Source organism: Tursiops truncatus, chromosome 5, assembly GCF_011762595.2.
Source record: "Tursiops truncatus isolate mTurTru1 chromosome 5, mTurTru1.mat.Y, whole genome shotgun sequence".
Lineage (NCBI taxonomy): Eukaryota > Metazoa > Chordata > Mammalia > Artiodactyla > Delphinidae > Tursiops > Tursiops truncatus.
This window is the reverse complement of record NC_047038.1, coordinates 91,401,935-91,422,906: the sequence shown is the minus strand read 5'-3', so window position 1 is coordinate 91,422,906 and position 20,972 is coordinate 91,401,935. Positions and strand designations below refer to the sequence as shown.

Sequence of the window (20,972 nt, the reverse complement as noted above, 5' to 3'; positions counted from 1 at the left end):
CAGCAAGATCCTTTTTGACCCACCTCCTAGAAAAATGGAAATAAAAACATAAATAAACAAATGGGACCTAATGAAACTTAAAAGCTTTTGCACAGCAAAGGAGACCACAAACAAGACAAAAAGACAACCCTCAGAATGGGAGAAAATATTTGCAAATGAAGCAACTGACAAAGGATTAATCTCCAAAATATACAAGCAGCTCATGCCGCTCAATGTCAAAAAAACAAACAACCCAATCCAAAAATGGGCAGAAGACCTAAATAGACATTTCTCCAAAGAAGATATACAGATGGCCAACAAACACATGAAAGGATTCTCAACATCACTAATCATTAGAGAAATGCAAATTAAAACTACAATGAGGTGTCACCTCACAATGGTCAGAATGGCCATCATCAAAAAATCTACAAACAATAAATGCTGGAGAGGGGGTGGAGAAAAGGGAACCCTCTTGCACTGTTGGTGGGAATGTGAATTTATATAGCCACTATGGAGAACAGTATGGACCGTCCTTAAGAAACTAAAAATAGAACTACCATATGACCTAGCAATCCCACTACTGGGCATATACCCTGAGAAAACCATAATTCAAGAAGAGACATGTACCATAATGTTCATTGCAGCAGTATTTACAATACCCAGGTCATGGAAGCAACCTAAGTGTCTACCGACTGATGAATGGATAAAGAAGATGTTGCACATATATACAATGGAATATTACTCAGCTATAAAAAAGAAATGCAATTGAGTTATTTGTAGTGAGGTGGATGGACCTAGGGTCTGTCATACAGAGTGAAGTAAGTCGGAAAGAGAAAAACAAATACTGTATGCTAACACATATATATGGAATCTAAAAAAAAAATGGTTCTGATGAACGTAGGGGCAGGACAGGAATAAAGACGCACACATAGAGAATGGACTTTAGGACATGGGGAGGGGGAAAGTTAAGCTGGGACAAAGTGAGAGAGTAGCACTGATATGTATACACTACCAAATGTAATATAGAAAGCTAGTGGGAAGCAGCTGCATAGCACAGGGAGATTAGCTCTGTGCTTCATGACCACCTAGAGGGGTGGGATAGGGAGAGTGGGAGGGAGGTGCAAGAGGTAGGGGATATGGGGATATATGTATACATATAGCTGACTCACTTTGTTATACAGCAGAAACTAACACAACATTGTAAAGCAAATATACTCCAATAAAGATGTTAAAAAAATAAGTAAGTTAAGTTAAAGACTAGAGAAGCAAGAAACATGGAAAGTAAGCTAGATTATGTGTGCTCCTAAGGTGAAACCAATAACCAGGAAAGTCTTAGAAACAGGAAAAAGACAAGAACATTTTTGTTGGCTTTTTATTAAAAACGGAAATAGCATTCAGCATAATCTATAAAATAAAAATAATACATAGCCTATCTAAATATTTTAAAGAGTTGTTCTTGTTTTGAATCCAAAAGACATTCATTTATTCTAAGTATCAAGGTAATATAAGAAATAAAATTTTGTAACAAAAGAGTCCTTCCAGTTCCTTTTTTCACATTCCTGACTGTATCTCCTATTTAAAACATTACATTTAGTTAAAGTTCATATTGTCAAACCATGTGTACTGAAATGCTCGTTATAAATCATCATTTATCCTATTTTTTAAAAAATACAAATAAATCCAATGCAACTTCATACCTTACATCCATAGTGCCTCTAACATTCACATGCAGTACTCATCTCTCCACAAGATCCTTTTGTGCATTACCCTCTTTGCAACTAGCCCTGAAATACTATCTGCCAGATCTATTTTTCCCTCTCCTTCAGCTTCTCTGAGTAGTAGAAAAAATAGAGTAATGATAAGGGAGGCTACTGCAAAATTTTCCTTCCTCTTATTGAATTAAGCTTCTTTCAATTCGTTGTTTGTAAAGTTGCTCATTGCTAATCTCTCACATGTTTCTATCACTTAACAATAAGCATGTTTGTTGTTTCCCAACTTGGAAAATTAACATGAACATCTACATTGACCTGGCAGTTGTAGATTGCAGTCATTTTCCAGGCAGGCAGTTTAAGGCCATGCACAGAGCTGCCTTTGTTGTGAGAAAAATGATTTCTTTGAAGTTTTTGGTGATGTTGAAGCTGCTTTATACAACCCACTGCTACTGGCTCAGATACATGCAAAGAGCGGCAAACATTCTGTGAGGAGTACAGAGGACATGGAAAAGAGGGTTAATCTGTTCAGTGAGATAACAGAACTTGACTAATTTTAACACATGAGGTCTTAAAATTTTACCTAAAATTCTAGAGGAAAGTAATTCATTTTCAAACCCAGTTTTTTTTTCTTCTGAATTACTGTGAAAACGAATCAAGTAGCTTCTCTTTGACACTTGTTAATTATACTCTAATAAAATCAACTTGGTAAAAAGTAATATTCCAAGGCAAGTAAGTGTGGTTCTACATAAAACAAACAGGTTAAAAAAAGCAAAAAAAAAAAGCAAATATACAATAGCCAGGACATGGAAGCAACCTAAGTGTCCACCAACAGATGAATGGATAAAGAAGGTGTGGCACATGGGAGATCAGCTCCGTGCTTTGTGACCACCTAGAGGGGTGGGATAGGGAAAGTGGGAGGGAGATGCAAGAGGGAGGGGATATGGGGATATATGTATATGTATAGCTGATTCACTTTGTTATAAAGCAGGAACTAACACAACATTGTAAAGCAATCATACCCCAATAAGGATGTTAAAAAAAAGATGTGGCACATATATACAATGGAATATTACTCAGCCATAAAAAGAAACATAATTGAGTTATTTGTAGTGAGGTGGATGGACCTAGAATCTGTCATACAGAGTGAAGTAAGTCAGAAAGACAAAAACAAATACCGTATGCTAACACATATATATGGAATCTAAAAAAAAAAAAAAGGTTCTGATGAACCTAGGGGCAGGACAGGAATAAAGACGCAGATGTAGAGAAGAGACTTGAGGACACGGGGAGGGGGAAGGGTAAGCTGGGACAAAGTGAGAGAGTAGCATTACCATATATATACTACCAAATGTAAAATAGATGGCTAGTGGGAAGCAGTTGCATTGCACAGGGAGATCAGCTCGTGCTTTGTGACCATCTAGAGGGGTGGGATAGGGAGGGTGGGAAGGAGACGCAAAAGGGAGGGGATATGGGGATATATGTATACATATAGCTGACTCACTTTGTTATACAGCAGAAACTAACACAACATTGTAAAGCAATTATACTCCAATAATGATGTTAGGAAAAAAAAAGCAAATAATGATTATTTGGTAACTTTCCTTCCAAAAAGGTAAAACATTAAGTTTCTTTTCAGAAGAAGAATGGTAAATTGAAATTGTAATCAACTTATTTCCCAGAAAATGAGTTATAGTTCAATAAATCACCTGTAGCTTAGCTGTTCCAGGAAACCCTCTCCTTTGCAATAAATTTAATTAAGATAATGGAAAGCCATTCAACTGCAGGAACAAGATACATAGCCTGTGTCTGACCAGCATGAAAAGGCATAGTTAAAAAGCAAAGTAAATTGAACTGTCAGTAACTTTCAAATTTTCAATCACTGAAAGCTAAAAGGTCATTTTTCTTCTTGTGTTCAGAGTACAGATAAACTGTCTCTCCTTTAACATCAGAAATTTGGTAGAATTCAGTAATCTTTGATGCAAGGTGTATCAGGTTCTGATTCCATTCCTTCTGTCATTCTGAAAAGGAGAGGAAAGGTAGATGGCTAGCAGTTGGTCAGTATGGTGATGGAGGCCCCTGAAAATTGGTTCTTCTTTTGTGCGTGCATTTGAGACTGCAATGTTTGGGGTAGCACATATCACGGATGTAGTCGCCCTAATGAAATGTGAGCTTTTGTACATCTCATTCTCAAATACCAGATTACATTATTGGGGTACAGCTTTTGAAAATGTCTTCTTATGTCAAAGTCCCAGAAAGAGATTAAGTATAGGCTCAGAAACATCCTTATTCAAAATTCACTGTCTCTGTGGAATGAGTTCAAACAGCAATAAAATATGCACTATTCCATAGTGCCTTAATGATTTTTTTTATTGTTTATACAATTTTTTCCCAAAAATTTTTTTGGAAAAAATACAGCCTTGCCCAGTGCCTAATAACTGCCTTGAATACAGTCTGTAGGATCTATCTGATTTCTGGGAAAAGTATTATAATAATGTTATAAGAAAATCACAGAAGTAGTATTCCACTAAGGGTTTCTGAAAAAATCCACTAGCAGCTCCTTATATGCCTTAATCCCTTTATAAAAGAGCATTCAGGTTTTGTACTACTATACTTTTAAGAGTTAAGAACTCTATGTCAATCTGTTCCACCTATTCATTATTTTAGGTGCCTATCACATGTGTGGCAACCTCTTCCCTAGGAGTGATAAGCTCAGAACGACAGGATCCTGTTATATTATACTGATTTATAATAAATGGGAACTGTTCCATTCCTAACCCATTTTTCACTAATTTAACTGGCAAAATAGTCTCAACTACTTTTCTCTGCAAGCAATATATTATTCAAAAACTTAGTGAATGGTGGGTCGGGAATTATCTTTAAATGCCTTGCACTAATCTCTTCCCGCTTGAAAACATTTTAAAATTCTACATTAATTGCATAATTGGGGATCATAACTAAAACTTCATATGAAATCACAGATTATAGAAATGTTAAGCTGGAAAGGGTTTTGGTGATTAATTATAAAAACTACATTCATTTCCTGGGATTCTCCTTTAAATTCAAGGGGAAACTTGTTTGAGTGGATGAACTTAGAATAGTCCAATTCCAGGAACAACCAAAAGATGGCAAACACTACTAAAAAGAGAGAGAATACAGTTTAATCTTTGTCCCGCTTAATCTAAAAGAAAGAGCAATAAGATAATGACTTAGTGAAGAGAGAAAGAACTAAAGGACTAGGAAGATTTAGAAAAGTTTCTAAAACAAACCAAAAAAAAAAAAAAAGCACAGTATCTCTCCTTCTTTCCATACCCATCTTTATTTAAAATTTAGTATCAAGGTAGTAGAATATGCTAAATGAATAACTAGACATGTACTGTCCAATATGGTCATCTCTAAACACATGTGGCTACTAAGCATCTGAAATGTGGCTAGTCTAATTTTTTTTTTAACATCTTTATTGGGGTATATTTGCTTTACAATGGTGTGTTAGTTTCTGCTTTATAACAAAGTGAATCAGTTATACATATACATATGTTCCCATATCTCTTCCCTCTTGTGTCTCCCTCCCTCTCACCCTCCCTATCCCACCCCTCCAGGCGGTCACAAAGCACCGAGCCGATATCCCTCTGCCTTGCGGCTGCTTCCCACTAGCTATCTACCTTACGTTTAGTAGTGTATATATGTCCATGCCTCTCTCTCGTCCTGTCACAGCACACCCTTCCCCCTCCCCATATCCTCAAGTCCGTTCTCCAGTAGGTCTGTGTCTTTATTCCTGTCTTACCCCTAGGTTCTTCATGACATTTTTTTTCTTAAATTCCATATATATGTGTTAGTATATGGTATTTGTCTTTCTCTTTCTGACTTACTTCACTCTGTATGACAGACTCTAGGTCTATCGGCTAGTCTAATTTGAAGACGTAGTACTAAAAAAATTAAAATCTCTTAATGTTTTTATAATGATTACACTTTGAAATAACTTTTTCATGTTTCATAAAATATACTATTAAAATTAATTTTACCTGTTTCTTTTTACTTTTTAAATGTGGCTACTGGAGGTAATTCCCTGGTGGTCCAGTGGTTAGGACTCCGCACTTCCACTGCAGGGAGCAAGGGTTTGATACCTGGTTGGAGAACAAGGATCCCACAAGCCGCGCAGCATGGCCAAAAAAATAAAAATAAAAAACGTTTAAAAATGTGGCTACTAGGGCTTCCCTGGTGGCGCAGTGGTTGAGAGTCCGCCTGCCGATGCAGGGGACACGGGTTCATGCCCCGGTCCGGCAAGATCCCACATGCCGCGGAGCGGCTATGCCCGTGAGCCATGGCCGCTGAGCCTGCGTGTCCGGAGCCTGTGCTCCGCAACGGGAGAGGCCACAACAGTGAGAGACCCGCGTACAGCAAAAAAAAAAAAAAAAATGTGGCTACTAGAATATTTAAAATTTAGTAGGTGGCCATTATATTTCTTCTGGATAAAGCTAGACAAGACAGTAAGTGCTCTAAAACCAGGAGAAGAAATCACTATATATTGAAGAAAACTTTATGAAGATATCAAAACTTAAAAGAAGGAAAGGATACAGGAAAGCTGAGGAAAGTGCTAAAGGAACCATAACATATGAATAGAAATTAATCCTCCTCATGTGATAATAGAAAGTATTTAGGTCAGAAGAAGTCATATTCTTAAAGACACACATCTACAGAACCAGTAGAAATTAGGCAGACTGCCTTCTACAATAGAACACTGTAAAACTTGAAAGACACAAAAATGAACTTGGTTGATTTTTTCACTGCTCTATTTTCAAATCTCAAAAGAGTGCCAGGCACGTAATAGACACCTAAAATAAATTTTTGTTCTATGAATGAATGAGCAATGAACTACTGTAGAATGGGGTGGTGCTTTCCAGTCGACGTTAAGGCAGGGACTCTGGGAGGGAGAGGCAGTAAAGAGGGAGAGAGTGTTAAGGAAAGAGAGAGCATCCATGTTAGCACCTGCCAGAGCCTAATTAGGCTTACTTTTTGTATGTTTCAAATAAAGAAGTAAAAAGGTTGAAGCACAAAACCACCTCCTGTCCCAACTCTGCATAATTTTGGATCTACAGATTACCTGAGAACTTGAAGTGAAGAAAAAATAATGGATAAGGATTTATGAAATCCAAGAACATATTCCTTTAATTGATACTTCACCAGTTTTCCTGTGAGAAAATCTGCCTTGAATCATATATGTTAAATGAATGAATGAATGAGAAAGAGAAATAATATCCAGCTACTTTGAGATTAATTAAAAGAAAGACAAAGAGCTTTTAAAGACTTGTAGTGTTTGATAAAATAATTTAAATGTAGGATATGTCTAAATAAATATATGATTTCAGAATAAAATGTAATCATAATTCTCAAAAAAGATGTTGAGTAATGTGAAATAATCATCTGAAAATAGTAAACTAGCTATGAACCCCAGATTATACCAACAAAACTAGGAAATAGGAAGAAATGTTTGAAAGAAAGTTACAGTGATTCTTCTCATCTTACAAAGGGAGGAACCAGAAGATTCTATTTATGGTTGATGCAAATTATTAAAAAAATTTTTAACCTGACTTTTTCTAAGATTACTAGCAAAACACAAAACAATGTATTTTGTTCAAATCACATAAGAAAATGTTAAAGAAAATATATTTAAAGTTAGAAAGAAATCAAAGAAAACTAATACAGAAAAGATATATGAAGGAAACATTTTAAAAAGCTTACAGATTACCAATTACACAGAAAATAATTAAATTCACCTATTAAAAGTTCCCTTTGGGGCTTCCCTGGTGGCGCAGTGGTTGAGAGTCCGCCTGCCAATGCAGGGGACACAGGTTCGTGCCCCGGTCCGGGAGAATCCCACATGCCACGGAGCGGCTGGGCCCGTGAGCCATGGCCGCTGAGCCTGCGCGTCCGGAGCCTGTGCTCCGCAACGGGAGAGGCCACAGCAGTGAGAGGCCCGCGTACCGCAAAAAAAAAAAAGTTCCCTTTGATATCATTTTTTAAGTATTTGCAAGTGACATATTTAAAATAAACAGATTTAGAAAGCTTAAGAGGGAAAGGTAAAAAGAAAAAGAAAACGGGTTACGTGGAAGTAGAATCCAAGAAATAAAAACATCACATTAGAAAAGACAATCATTTTTTAAAAATCCACAACTCATACAGCTTTATGTACTAAATAACAGTGCTTGAGACGTATATATATATATGTAAAAATTGCTAAACATGCAAAAAGAAATGTATATAAATTCAGAAGTACAGCTGTTTAGGAAACTTCTTCAGACATGCAATTATAGTCAGCAAAATATAAACAAGGTGAAATAAAAGGTCGTTTGATGTCAAATAAAATAGGCCTTACATATGAGTTTGGACTTAAAAGCAAAAGAAAAAGTATATATATTTTTTTACTTTATTTAGTTATTTATTTATTTTTTTGGCTGTGTTGGGTCTTCATTGCATCACTCAGGTTTTCTCTAGTTGCAGTGAGCGGGGGTTACTCTTCGTTGCGGTGCACGGGCTTCTCATTGCGTGGCTTCTCTTGTTGCGGAGCATGGGCTCTAGGGCATGCAGCCTTCAGTAGTTGTGGCGCACAGGCTCAGTAGTTGTGGTTCGTGGGCTCTAGAGCACGGACTCAGTAGTTGTCAAGTATGGGCTTAGCTGCTCCGCAGCATGTGGGGTCTTCCTGGACCAGGAATCAAATCCATGTCCCCTGCATTGGCAGGCAGATTCTTAACCACTGTGCCACCAGGGAGGTCCAAAAATTTATAATTTTTTAAAAGAATGATCTTTTATATAGTTATGTGAAGGATGGAGAGTGAAAGGACTGAATATAGGAAGACAATACTCCTGAATGGAAGAATGAATGGCAATCAGAATTTCACTGCCCAGGGTAGTCCAATAATTAAATACATTTCTAGGAAATGCTACCTTAAGGCTGGTTCCCATGTGGGTATACTCTATTCTATATTTACACAGCACTTTACTATCTACAAAGTGCTTTCACATTCGTATTATTTTCAACCCTGTAACAAAAGGAAGGGACAGTAATATTTAGATGAGAACAAAATAGAAACTATTGGGAAAAAGGAACATGACTCAAGGAGGGAAATTCCCATTGCTGTAAGAGGATTGCTGGTGTATAAAATGCCTTATATATGCCAATTAAGACTTCTCTTCCATGATCAGCATTTCTACTCCCTCCAAGAAGAGTATCAAAGCCAAAGCAGCAGCAACAGACAAACATGAATACAAAGGGCATGGCTACAGTCCTGGCTGTGATATTCTGTGCTACAATTGTTCAAGGTATATGGTACTTTTTAACTTCTCAACCTATAAATTTCCTTTCTAATGCTTCAAATGTCTTTTCTTCCACTTTTATCCTAAAAGATACAGTAAATTTTTATTTAACCTCACACATTAGAAGTTATGATAGGTTTGGCAGAGAATACTGGAAATGTTTAAAATACTAGAGATGATTATTTAAACTAGAGATGATACATTTTTAATAGAATTTCTTATTTGGCTGCAAAATCTGGCAAGAGCCTTTAGCAACAGTTTTAAATGTCTGCTAAGAAGATTTTATATGAGATAATGTTATTAGCTTTCTGGAAAAATTCTTGAGCATAAAAGCAAGAGGCAAATAAGCTTGATCTCCAATAAACGTCTTTCATTCTTCCCCTTATTCTTTAATGGTTTGCTTACAAATTTAAAGAGAAGATCATCAACTTCTTACTGAAGCTCCTTTCCCAGTAACAGCAGTGTTGAGTGCTATTTGACAAATTACTATCTTTAGCCTTAATGAAAACCTGGTCCACATTCTTCAATCAAGGTTATACATAAATCATAGCTATATGATTGCAATCAGATGTATTAGTAACTGATGCTATGATCTGTTCTAGGCTTCCCCATGTTCAAAGGGGGACGGTGTCTTTGCACACACCCTGGAGTAAAAGCAGTGAAAGTGGCAGATATTCAGAAAGTCTCCATAATTTACCCAAGTAATAACTGTGACAAAATAGAAGTGATGTAAGTAATGGACTCACTGAAGATAACAATGGTGGTGGCTTTTTTGCTTTGTTTTTCTTATGTTTTTCCATCCAAAATTTAAGACTGTTTTGGATCTTCCCTTAACAGTATCACCCTGAAAACACATAAAGGACAAAGATGCCTAAATACCAATTCAAAGCAAGCAAAAGTTATAATCAAGGTAGGTTGCCAGATTACTTCCATTTTATAATCTGTTTTATCCAAGACAAATCTTTTGAAAAAATAAAATTGACAACTGCAGAATTGTTCTGCTATGATCCTGTGTAAATGTTTTGATAAGGGGTCTCTGGTTATAATTAGCTGTATGTTTTTGCATGTCAACTGCTAAATCACTGGGAAACAAGAACAGCCCAAGGTGGTAAAACTCTCATCTTCTCATTACAGAAAGCTAAAAGAATGAATTTTTTAAAATATCAAAAAGTATGAAGTCCTGGAAAGGAGGATTTGAAAACCTAGAACAAGTGTAACTGACTACTGACATGATAAGAATTCTGCAATAGGAAACTGACTTTCTCCTGCCTGTTGTAATGAACATTCATGCATTTCTAGGTTAGGAAACTTTCTAGGAGATTTGATGCTTGTAACTATTCTGCTGTGGCTATGAAAACATTTCTGTCTCTAAAAGTTATCTGTCTGTATTTGACCTATATTTTATATTACAATATGTATTATTACTGAAATCAAGACCATGACTCATAAGTCAACAGCATCCATGAACATTCCCTAAGTATTTTTTATGCAAATCCACATTCCTTTTCCTAAAAATTGGAAAAAGTCCTTAAACACCATCTTGTTTTATAAAAACGGCTATAATTCATGAAATGTACTATAAAGACAATTATAAGCTAAAGGTAACTGGTAAGAGTGCAAATATTTCATAACAGAATTAGTAGCTCTGGTCTTGATTTGATTTTTTTTTAATTCATTTAATTTATTTATTTTTGGCTGCATTGGGTCTTCGTTGCAGTGCGCGGGCTTCTCATTGTGGTGACTTCTCTTGTTGCGGAGCATGGGCTCTAGGCGCATGGGCTTCAGTAGTTGCGGCACGCGGGCTTCAGTAGTTGTGGCTCGTAGGCTCTAGAGCACAGGCTCAGTAGTTGTGGCGCACGGGCTTAGTTGCTCCGCGGCATGTGGGATCTTCCCGGACCAGGCCTCGAACCCGTGTCCCCTGAATTGGCAGGCGGATCCTTAAACACTGCTCCATCAGGGAAGCCCTTGATTTTTTTTAACACCCTTTTTTTTCATTGAGATATTTTGAAGCAATTAGGATGTATGTGTTTACCGTGAATTTTGGTTTTATCTACTGTTATAAATTATACTAATGTTTTGAACACATTTTATATATGAAATGCTTTTTTCTACCAAAGAAAAATGTTGAAATAAATATATGTGCATATCTGGCAATCACCTTTACTTTCTGTGATTCTTTTTCTTAGAAAAATACATATCTAATCTATTTTAGTCATGCCTGTACTATAAAATTTAGAGATATCTATGATAGCTTCACTTTGAAAAGAAAATAACTTTTCTCTAATAATCTACCACAACCCTTCTTAAAACAGAAATAATTATATGTTTTCAAGAAATGTGAGATGCCTTGAACAATTTTACCTTGTATTTCAAGAGGCATACAGCTACCTGTCATCACACAGAATTGTTTTGAAATATATTTTAATGAGCAGTTGTGAAGGACAGCTATCTCTTTTTAAAGGGTCTTCCTAGGCTCAAACTCCTTTCTTACTCAGGGAAAATTTCTTATTATGTGAGCTTTGGTGGGAAGCCAAAAGGTAGAAGCCAAAGGAAGAAGTTCCTCCCTGGCAGCCAGAACAAGATCTCAGCCAGACCACTCCTACCCTAGACTTTGAAGTCCAGCTAGCACCACAAAGATGCTATTAGTAAGAAATATTTAAAGTGGCAGTAGTAACAGTGTAAGTCTGATAGTAGAGGCTTCCTAACACGTTCCCGTAGCATGACTTTGGCTATAGTCCTTCCTGCCACCTAGCACCCTTAGGTTTTGTATATTTTCCAAGTCTGATTCTTCAGTCTTCCTGTGTCTTCTTCAACTACCAATTAAATTCCTTTCCTGCTGAAGCTAGCCAGAATTGGTTTCTCTGAGTGTATCCAAAAACCTTAGCTGTTGTGACAACGTGAGAGAGCGGCATGGACATATATACACTACCAAACGTAAAATAGCTAGTGGGAAGCAGCCGCATGGCACAGGGAGGTCAGCTCGGTGCTTTGAGACCACCTAGAGGGGTGGGATAGGGAGGGTGGGAGAGAGGGAGATGCAAGAGGGAAGAGATATGGGAACATATGTATATGTATAACTGATTCACTTTGTTATAAAGCAGAAAGTAACACACCACTGTAAAGCAATTATACTCCAATAAAGATGTTTAAAAAAAAACAAAAACCTTAGTTGTTACATCACTCTTTATGTAGACAACTATACATTTGAAAAATGAAAATATTTATAGAATTACCAAAAATCAGGTATTTCTGTTTACTTGAAAACAAAAGAACAATTTAAATGCATCTTTGGTGTATCCTTTTCATCGATATCAAAGAGCCAACCATAAACCAGATCAGGGAATGGACAGAAAAGTAAATAGCAGAGTAGGCTGCCTAAAACCTAACAGGCCCTCCTACTGACTAACTTTTTGACTGGTGCCTACAAGCAATAATGAGAAACCAAAATGTTATCTAGGGGATTAGTATATAAATAAATAAATATCTCAATCATATGTTTATTCTATGATATATAATATAGATATGTAGTATAAATATTACATATGCATATATCACAAATCTATATAAATTTCTACATAGAAATAGGACTTCTAGATGAATTCCCTGGATAGTTTTAAAACCTGGATCTATTATTTGACTATTTACAGTGATATTTTTTAAGAGTATCTTTAAAAATAAAAAAATTCACTGAGTAAGAGCTACATGATAAATTTGGTATTTTTTGAACTATATATCTATATTATATATCATAGAATAAACATATGATTGAGATATTTATTTTTTAAAGTAAAGTAGCATAGACCAGTACATTATTATTGAGAAACAACAAAAAACTTAAATTTCTTCACAGCAAAATAAACATATGAATGAATTAACATACCTGAGCCAAGATCCTTCCCACCTCAGTACATTTGCACAGACTATTCCCTTAGCCCATTCTTTCATTAAGTTAATGCCTATTCATCAATAAGATCTCAGCTTAAGTGACATTTTCTCCAAGTGGTCATCTTTGAAACAACCCCTTCAATCTCAACTAGATTAGGTGTCCTATTTGTTTTCAGAACACTCTACTTTTTCATGCCACTATCTGTTGCAAGTAAAGAAGTATTACTGTACTTAATATCTCCTCTCTCACAAGTGTAAGCTCAATAAGAAAGCTACTCTAGTCCTAGCCCACAGTACAGTGCCTAGCAGATATCAGACCCCTTGACAAATATTTAAGAATACAATGACTGAAGGGCAATAGAAACTAGGGGGAAAGGAATTTACAGCAGAGGAATGTCATGAAGGAAGGCACAATGGTAGGAAAGTATAAGGTGAGCTTTGGAAATAATCATTAAATTATTTTGGTTGAAGTGAGTATGAAGGACATCAAATGTCTAGCTAAACAACCTTGAATTTTACTTTGTATAAAATGGGGATTCTGGGGCTTCCCTGGTGGTGCAGTGGTTGAGAGTCCGCCTGCCAATGCAGGGAACCTGCCGATGCAAGTTCGTGCCCCGGTCCAGGAAGATCCCACATGCCGCGGAGCGGCTGGGCCCGTGAGCCATGGCCGCTGAGCCTGCGCGTCCGGAGCCTGTGCTCCGCAACGGGAGAGGCCACAATAGTTAGAGGCCCGCGTACCGCAAAAAAAAAAAAAAAAAGAATGAAATTAGAACACTTCCTAACACCATACACAAAAATAAACTCAAAATGGATTAAAGACCTAAATGTAAGACCAGACACTATAAAACCTTTAGAGGAAAACATAGGCAGAACACTCTATGACATAAATCACAGCAAGATCCTTTTTGACCCACCACCTAGAAAAATGGAAATAAAAACAAAAATAAACAAATGGGACCTAATGAAACTTCAAAGCTTTTGCACAGCAAAGGAAACCAAAAACAAGACAAAAAGACAACCCTCAGAATGGGAGAAAATATTTGCAAGTGAAGCAACTGACAAAGGATTAATCTCCAAAATTTACAAGCAGCTCATGCAGCTCAATATCAAAAAAACCAACAACCCAATCCAAAAATGCACATTAAGACCTAAATAGACATTTCTCCAAAGAAGATATACAGATGGCCAACAAACACATGAAAAGATGGTCAACATGACCAATCATTAGAGAAATGCAAATCAAAGCTACAATGAAGTATCACCTCACACCAGTCAGAATGGCCATCATCAAAAAAATCTACAAACAATAAATGCTGAGAGGGTGTGGAGAAAAGGGAACACTCTTGCACTGTTGGTGGGAATGTAAATTGATACAGCCACTATAGAGAACAGTATGGAGCTTCCTTAAAAGACTAAAAATAGAACCACCATATGACCCAGCAACCCCACTACTGGGCACATATCCTGAGAAAACCATAATTCAGAAAGCGTCATGTACCACTATGTTCATTGCAGCTCTATTTACAATAGCCAGGACATGGAAGCAACCTAAATGTCCATCGACACATGAATGGATAAAGAAGATGTGGCACATATATACAATGGAATATTACTCAGCCATAAAAGGGAACGAAATTGAGTTATTTGTAGTGAGGTGTATGGACCTAGAGTCTGTCATACAGAGTGAAGAAAGTCAGAAAGAGAAAAACAAATACCGTATGCTAACACATATATATGGAATCTAAAAAAAAAAAGGTTCTGATGAACCTAGGAGCAGGACAGGAATAAAGACACAGATGTAGAGAATGGACTTGAGGACACAGGGAGGGGGAAGGGTGAGCTGGGACGAAGTAAGAGAGTAGCATTGACATGTATACACTACCAAATGTAAAATAGATAGCTAGTGGGAAGCAGCTGCATCGCACAGGGAGATCAGCTCCGTACTTTGTGACCACCTAGAGGGGTGGGATAAGGAGGGTGGGAGGGATACGTAAGAGGGAGGGGATATGGGGATATAAGTATGCATATAGATGATTCACTTTGTTATACAGCAGAACCTAACACAAGACTGTAAAGCAATTATACTTCAATAAAGATGTTAAAAAAATATTTGGGTAAAATACACATAACATTTTACTATCTTAAACATTTTTTCCTTCCTTCCTTCCTCCTTCCCTCCCTTCCTTCCTTCATTTCTGGCTGCGTTGGGTCTTCGCTGCTGCACGAGGGCTTTCTCTAGTTGTGGTGAGCTGGGACTACTCTTTGTTGTAGTGAACGGGCTTCTCATTACTGTGGCTTCTCTTGTTGCAGAGCACAGGCTCTAGGCGTGCGGGTCAGTAGTTGCGGCTCAGGGGCTTAGTTGCTCCGCGGCCTGTGGGATCTTCCCGGACCAGGGATCGAACCCCTGTCCCCTGCATTGGCAGGCAGATTCTTAACCACTGCGCCACCAGGGAAGTCCCTGTCTTAAACATTTTTAAGTGTCAGTTCAGTGGCATTAAGTACATTCACATTGTTGTGTACCCATCACTCCCTTGCTTTTTAAAATTAGTTTTATTTATATACACACAGCTCAACAAAGTATTATTTAACTTTAGTTTTGCTTAACTTTATCAAAAGGGTAATCTTTCTGTATTGAATCTCAACATTATTTTACATGACATTCTTTTAGAAAAAGTCATCTGCATATTCTGCAAATAAGTCTTGCCTTTTGTTAGTTTCATTCCTTCCTAAGTATTTTATGTTTTTAAGTACTTATTGTTGCTTCTGTAAATTTTTTATAAAATAACATTAAAATTCTTTTGTTACTGATGTAGAAAGCATAGTACATTGAATTTCTAGGTATCCACTTTGATAAATTCTGTTATTTCTAAAACTTAGTAAATGGGGGGTGGGGGGTTTCTATGCAGAAAATCTTCTATGCAAAATTTTATTTCTTCCCTTCCAATTCTTATGGCTTGAATTTCTTTCTTTCTTTTTTTCTTCCTTTGTTTTTTTTTTTTTTTTTTCAGGCTAGGACCTATATAGCATAAAGAAGAGAAGTGAAAAATGGGCATCTGTGTCTTGTTTTGTAAATTCACAGTGTACTCTTATCCATCAAAGATAAAACAGGCTACCTAAATAAGCCCTTTCCTAAGAGGGAAATGCTGCATGATTCCAGCCCTCAGTTCCACCAGGAGAGGCATGCTATGGCTGGTCAATGCTGAAGACTAACAGACACATTTGATCACCTGAATAACTACATCATCCAGAGAGAAAATACTATCTGTTGCACCAGGAGATAAGCTGATACTTGGCCAGAGAGCTGGCTATATTTTTGAAATGCTGGCCAGTGAAAACTTCATTTAGACTTTTTAATAATAATTATTTTTTTAATAATCTGTCATCTTTAGAATTCTGTCATACTTTAGAATTAGAGTATCTAATGTAGGTTAGATACCACAGTGCATATTTGAAAGTAGGAAAACTGAAGCATAGATAGACCTAACAGTTTGTCCAAGACCACAGAGCAAGTGAGACACAAAACTATATACTGTTATCTGTAGATTCCCAGCCCATCTCATCATGCCATCAAGTGTGAGAAAAGCAAAACGCTGCAGGATCTGAACATGCATACAAACAGAAGCTATTCTCAGGCTTTGCCAAGCAGGATGATGTTAAGTATACATCACCAACTTTGCCCTGGTTGTGAACGAGGAGACACATCGGTAACTCACAAGCATGTAGCCAGTATTCCCACACTGTTAGCTAAGAGAATCTTTTTGCAACTCAGTCAAAACTATGAAAAGCAAAGCTTTGCCCTCCTCTCCCAGACTTTCCAAGGTGTAATGTAAATCAGCTGAGGGGATTCCCAGTCTACAGAAATCACTGAACTCCTCCAGCTCGCTTTTTAGGAAATTTCCTCTAAGCACATTAGTTTCTCGGAAAAGCTTTTTTTCTGGGCCTGTAACAAGTCTGCTAGGGCAGACTCTTTCTTTTGGCCTGATGCCATAGTTAGAGTCTTAAACCAACAGCAAATGAAACCGAAACTAAAGATGGACTATTTCCTTGATTCCTGTTTTCTTTCAAAACTAGACACAGATCAGTGAACACTAAAAAGTGAATATGGGCTTCCCTGGTTGCGCAGTGGTTAAGAATCCGCCTGCCAATGCAGGGGGCAGGGGTCCCAGCCCTGGACCAGGAAGATCCCACATGCCTTAGAGCAACTAAGCCCATGCGCCACAACCGCTGAGTCTGCACTCTAGAGCCTGCGAGCCACAACTACTGAAGCCTGTGCGCCTAGAGCCCATGCTCTGCAACAAGAGAAGCCACCACGATGAGAAGCCGGCGCACTGCAACGAAGAGGAGCCCCCACTCACCGCAACTAGAGAAAGCCTGTGCACAGCAACTAAGACCCAGCGCAGCCAAAAATAAATAAATAAATAAATTTATTTTTTTAAAAGTGAATATATCAAAAGCCTGGCAAAAATTAAAATATAAATTTTAAAAGAGTTATAATTTAATTTTTATTCAAGTCATTCAGGTAAGGTTGGCTGTGGATATAACAAGTAATAATTGGCTTCCTGTTGTCTCTGAAGTTTGATTTTTTTCTGAATTCTTCTCCACATTGATCACACTTATAAGGTTTCTCTCCTGAGCAGATCCCTATTCAAAATAAGAGGAGAATGGTCCTTTGTTTTGATTCTGTTTTCACCAGAAAACTATCTGATAACTAATTCAACTTCCCAGGTACTCTGTTACTGGAAAAGTGTGGCTTGGTTATCAGACCCAATCATTCCAGATACTGGAAGGTCTTCGTTATAAATGAATGAACTGGGACTTCCCTGGCAGTCCAGTGGTTAAGACTTCACCTTCTGATGCAGGGGAGGCGGGTTCAACCCCTGGTCGGGGAGCTAAGATGCCACATACCTCATGGCCGAAAAACCAAAACATAAAACTGAAGCAATATTGTAACAAATTCAATAAAGACTTTAAAATGGTCCACATTAAAAAAAAAGAATGAATAAACTGTCTTTTTAATTTGCATCTTAGATTCTTGTAGATTTGGTTAGCAGAATTAACTCTTTGAGGACATGTTCACCCTGGATGATTAGAATGTCGTATTTTACATCTTTATGCTTATCCCTTAACTGTTTAGTGTAGTTATAGCTGCTTTTACAATTTTTTTTGTCTTTTTATCTACATACTGGCTTATTTAAGTAATCTTAAATCCTTCTTATATATTTGCCTTTTTTTTAAACATTTTTTTTAAATTTATTTTATTTATGTATTTTTGGCTGCACTGGGTCTTCACTGCTGCGCACAGGCCCTCTCCAGCTGCGGCGAGCAGAAGCCACTCCCCATTGTGGCCCACAGGCCTCTCACTGTGGTGGCCCCCGCTGCAGCGGAGCACGGGCTCCAGGCACACGGGCTCAGTAGTTGTGGCCTGCGGGCTCTAGAGTGCAGGCCCAGTAGTTGTGGCGCACGGGCTTAGCTGCTCCGCGGCATGTGGGATCCTCTCAGGCCAGGGCTTGAACCCGTGTCCCCTGCATTGGCAGGCGGATTCTTAACCACTGAGCTACCAGGGAAGCCCTATATTTGCCTTTCTTATTGGCATTCTCTCTTTCCCTTAGATTCTACTTCTTTTCCGTTTAGAGAAGACCCTTCAACATTTCTTGTAGGGTATGTTTAGTATTGATGAATTCTTTCAGTTTCTGCTTGTCCGAGAAGTTTTTTTTATTTCTCCTTCTATCCTAAACGGTACTCTTGCTCAGTACAGTATCCTGGGTTGCAGGTTTTCCGTTTCAGCAGTTTCTGGACCTGTAAAGCTGAGGACCAGATACTACAGAATCCTAACAAGGTATTACCATCCCTAGGAGACTGTGCCAACCTGCCTGACTGGTTGGCTGGCATTGCTCGATACCATTTTTGGTGACACTTCTCTAACTGCATACGTTTTCCCTTCCTGGCCACTTGTCTTAAGTACAATCCATACTTTAAGGTTCATCTGAGCACTCCTGGTCTTAATGAATATAATCACCTATGAGCCCCCATAGTATTTATTGTCTATACCACTCATTTGTCACTGATCATACAGTTTCTTTTGTTGATATTTATTGTTTCATATTTGTTGGTCTTTCCAATTAGAATGCAAGTCCCATCAAGGACAGACAATGGATCTTATCCCCCCAGTATCCCCTGAGATTAGCCTGGTTCCCTACACAAAGTACAGACATAATAATGAGAACAAGTACAACCCTCCTCATTCTTCTGCTTCCAAAACCACCCACAAACATATATGCCATATGCACTGAAGAGACTTGCATTCATTCAATGCATAATTGCAGAGAACCTCCAATGAATAATTTAAAAGTGTTTAGGTGTACCACCCTTTATATATTTACCCCATAGTCCTAGGAATAAAGATTTTGACCTATGGCTAGCTGAGAATACCTATATTGATTCTACCTATCTGAATCTATGCTAACTTCTGGGGAAACTGTAGTTTTCTTAGGTTAAACTTGGTTCCTAAAGCTAGAGGAAATAGTAATACCCATGTCCTAATGTAAAAATGTGATGAATCAATGGAAGTTCTTTTTGAAGATGTATAACTCTTATTTGTGCCGTTGCTTAAAGTCTGGAAAAATTTATACATCTATCCATCCATCCAATACTTACTGAATACCTTCCATATGCCTGGTGATGCTCTAGTTGCTGGGGATAAGCTCTGAATAAGACTGATAAGGTCCCTGCTCTTTGGGGGCTTATATTTGAATGTGAAGAAACAGACATTAAAAAAATAAAAAGTAAACTAAGCAAATATCAGAGAGTGAGAAATGCCAGAGAATTAAAATAAGGTCATGCTGCTCTAGATTGTTTGGTAAGAGAAAGTACTACAATATTTAGCTAAAATCCAAACATCCAGAAGGAACTACCAACACAAAGAACAGGGGGAGATACAGAAAATTGCTAGTTTAAAAAAGGCCTCTGTGACTGGAGTATAGTGGTTGAGAGGGAACAGTGTGAGATGAAGCTGGAGAAATCAGTAGCAGTTAGATCATAGAGGACCTAGTAAAACAGCATACAAAATTGGATTTAATTCTAAATATAACTGTAAGTTATTGGAGGGTCTTAAGCAGAGGAGTGACATGATGACTATGGGTTTTTAAATTTTATATTGGAGCATAGGTGATTAACAATGTTGGTTAGTTTCAGGTATACAGCAAAGTGATTCAGTTATACATATACATGTATCTACCCTTTTTCAAATTCTTTTCCCATTTATGTTATTACAGAATATTGAGCCCCGTTCTCTGTGCTATACAGTAGGTCCTTGTTGGTTATCTATTTTAAATACGGCAGTGTGGAGACGTCCCTGGCAGTCCAGTGGTTAAGACTCCCACACTTCCACTGCAGAGGACACAGGTTTGATCCCTGGTCAGGGAACTAAGATTCTGCGTGCCGCGTGGGCACGGCCAAAAACAAATAAATATGTGTGTGTGTATATATACATATATATATGTGGCAGTGTGTACATGTCAATCCCAAACTCCGAATCTATTCCTTCCCCACAACCCTTCCCCCCTGGTAACCATAAGTTCGTTCTCTAAGTCTGTGAGTCTGTTTCTGTTTGGTAAATAAATTCATGCATATCTTATTTTTTTTTTCTAGATTCCCCATATAAGCGATAGCATACGATATTTGTCTTTCTCTGTCTGATGTACATCACTTAATACGATTACCTCCAGGTCCATCCATGCTGCTGCAAATAGCATTATTTCATTCTTTTATATGGCTGAGCAATATTCCACTGTATATATGCACCACATCTATTTATTTATTTATTTATTTATTTATTTTTTATTTTATTTTTTTTGCGGTACGTGGGCCTCTCACTGTTGTGGCCTCTCCCGTTGTGGAGCACAGGCCCAGTTTCTGACACAGTTGGGGGTCGAGGGTATCCTGAAGCTTGTGTTGGCCTGCTAGTGGACAGAGCCAGGACCCAGCTGTCAGGGTAGGATCTGGCCTGCTGTGGACAGGCTGGGTCTATAGGCTGTGGGATTGTAGTTTTCTTGTGCCTGGTGTCTGTTTCTTGGTTGGTGAGCCTTGTCT

At 37.8% G+C, this 20,972-nt stretch overlaps 2 protein-coding genes across 2 annotated transcripts in view; one reads left to right on the top strand and one right to left on the bottom strand.

Annotated features, from left to right (window-relative positions):
* ART3 (ADP-ribosyltransferase 3 (inactive)) overlaps positions 1–1,801 on the bottom strand; it is an 85,983-nt gene extending 84,182 nt beyond the window's left edge. Inside the window, exon 1 of the mRNA XM_073805362.1 lies at positions 1,677–1,801. The gene's annotated coding sequence lies outside the window, so the exon portion shown is untranslated. The remainder of the gene's footprint in view (positions 1–1,676) is intronic.
* Positions 1,802–8,854: 7,053 nt separating this feature from the next.
* CXCL11 (C-X-C motif chemokine ligand 11) lies at positions 8,855–11,153 on the top strand. Its single transcript, XM_004329673.4, has 4 exons — positions 8,855–9,005; positions 9,602–9,728; positions 9,837–9,909; positions 10,134–11,153. The coding sequence occupies exons 1-4, from the start codon at positions 8,945–8,947 to the stop codon at positions 10,173–10,175; spliced, it is 303 nt and encodes a 100-aa protein (XP_004329721.1). The 5' UTR covers positions 8,855–8,944; the 3' UTR covers positions 10,176–11,153.
* The last annotated feature ends 9,819 nt before the right edge of the window (positions 11,154–20,972 follow it).

Bases quoted from the DNA above. Each gene is read 5' to 3' on its own strand.
- CXCL11 (XM_004329673.4), top strand. From the start codon at position 8,945: ATGAATACAAAGGGCATGGCTACAGTCCTGGCTGTGATATTCTGTGCT. The intron at 9,006-9,601 runs GTATATGGTACT...GATCTGTTCTAG, and splicing joins CTGTGCTACAATTGTTCAAG to GCTTCCCCATGTTCAAAGGG. The intron at 9,729-9,836 runs GTAAGTAATGGA...TTCCCTTAACAG, and splicing joins TGTGACAAAATAGAAGTGAT to TATCACCCTGAAAACACATA.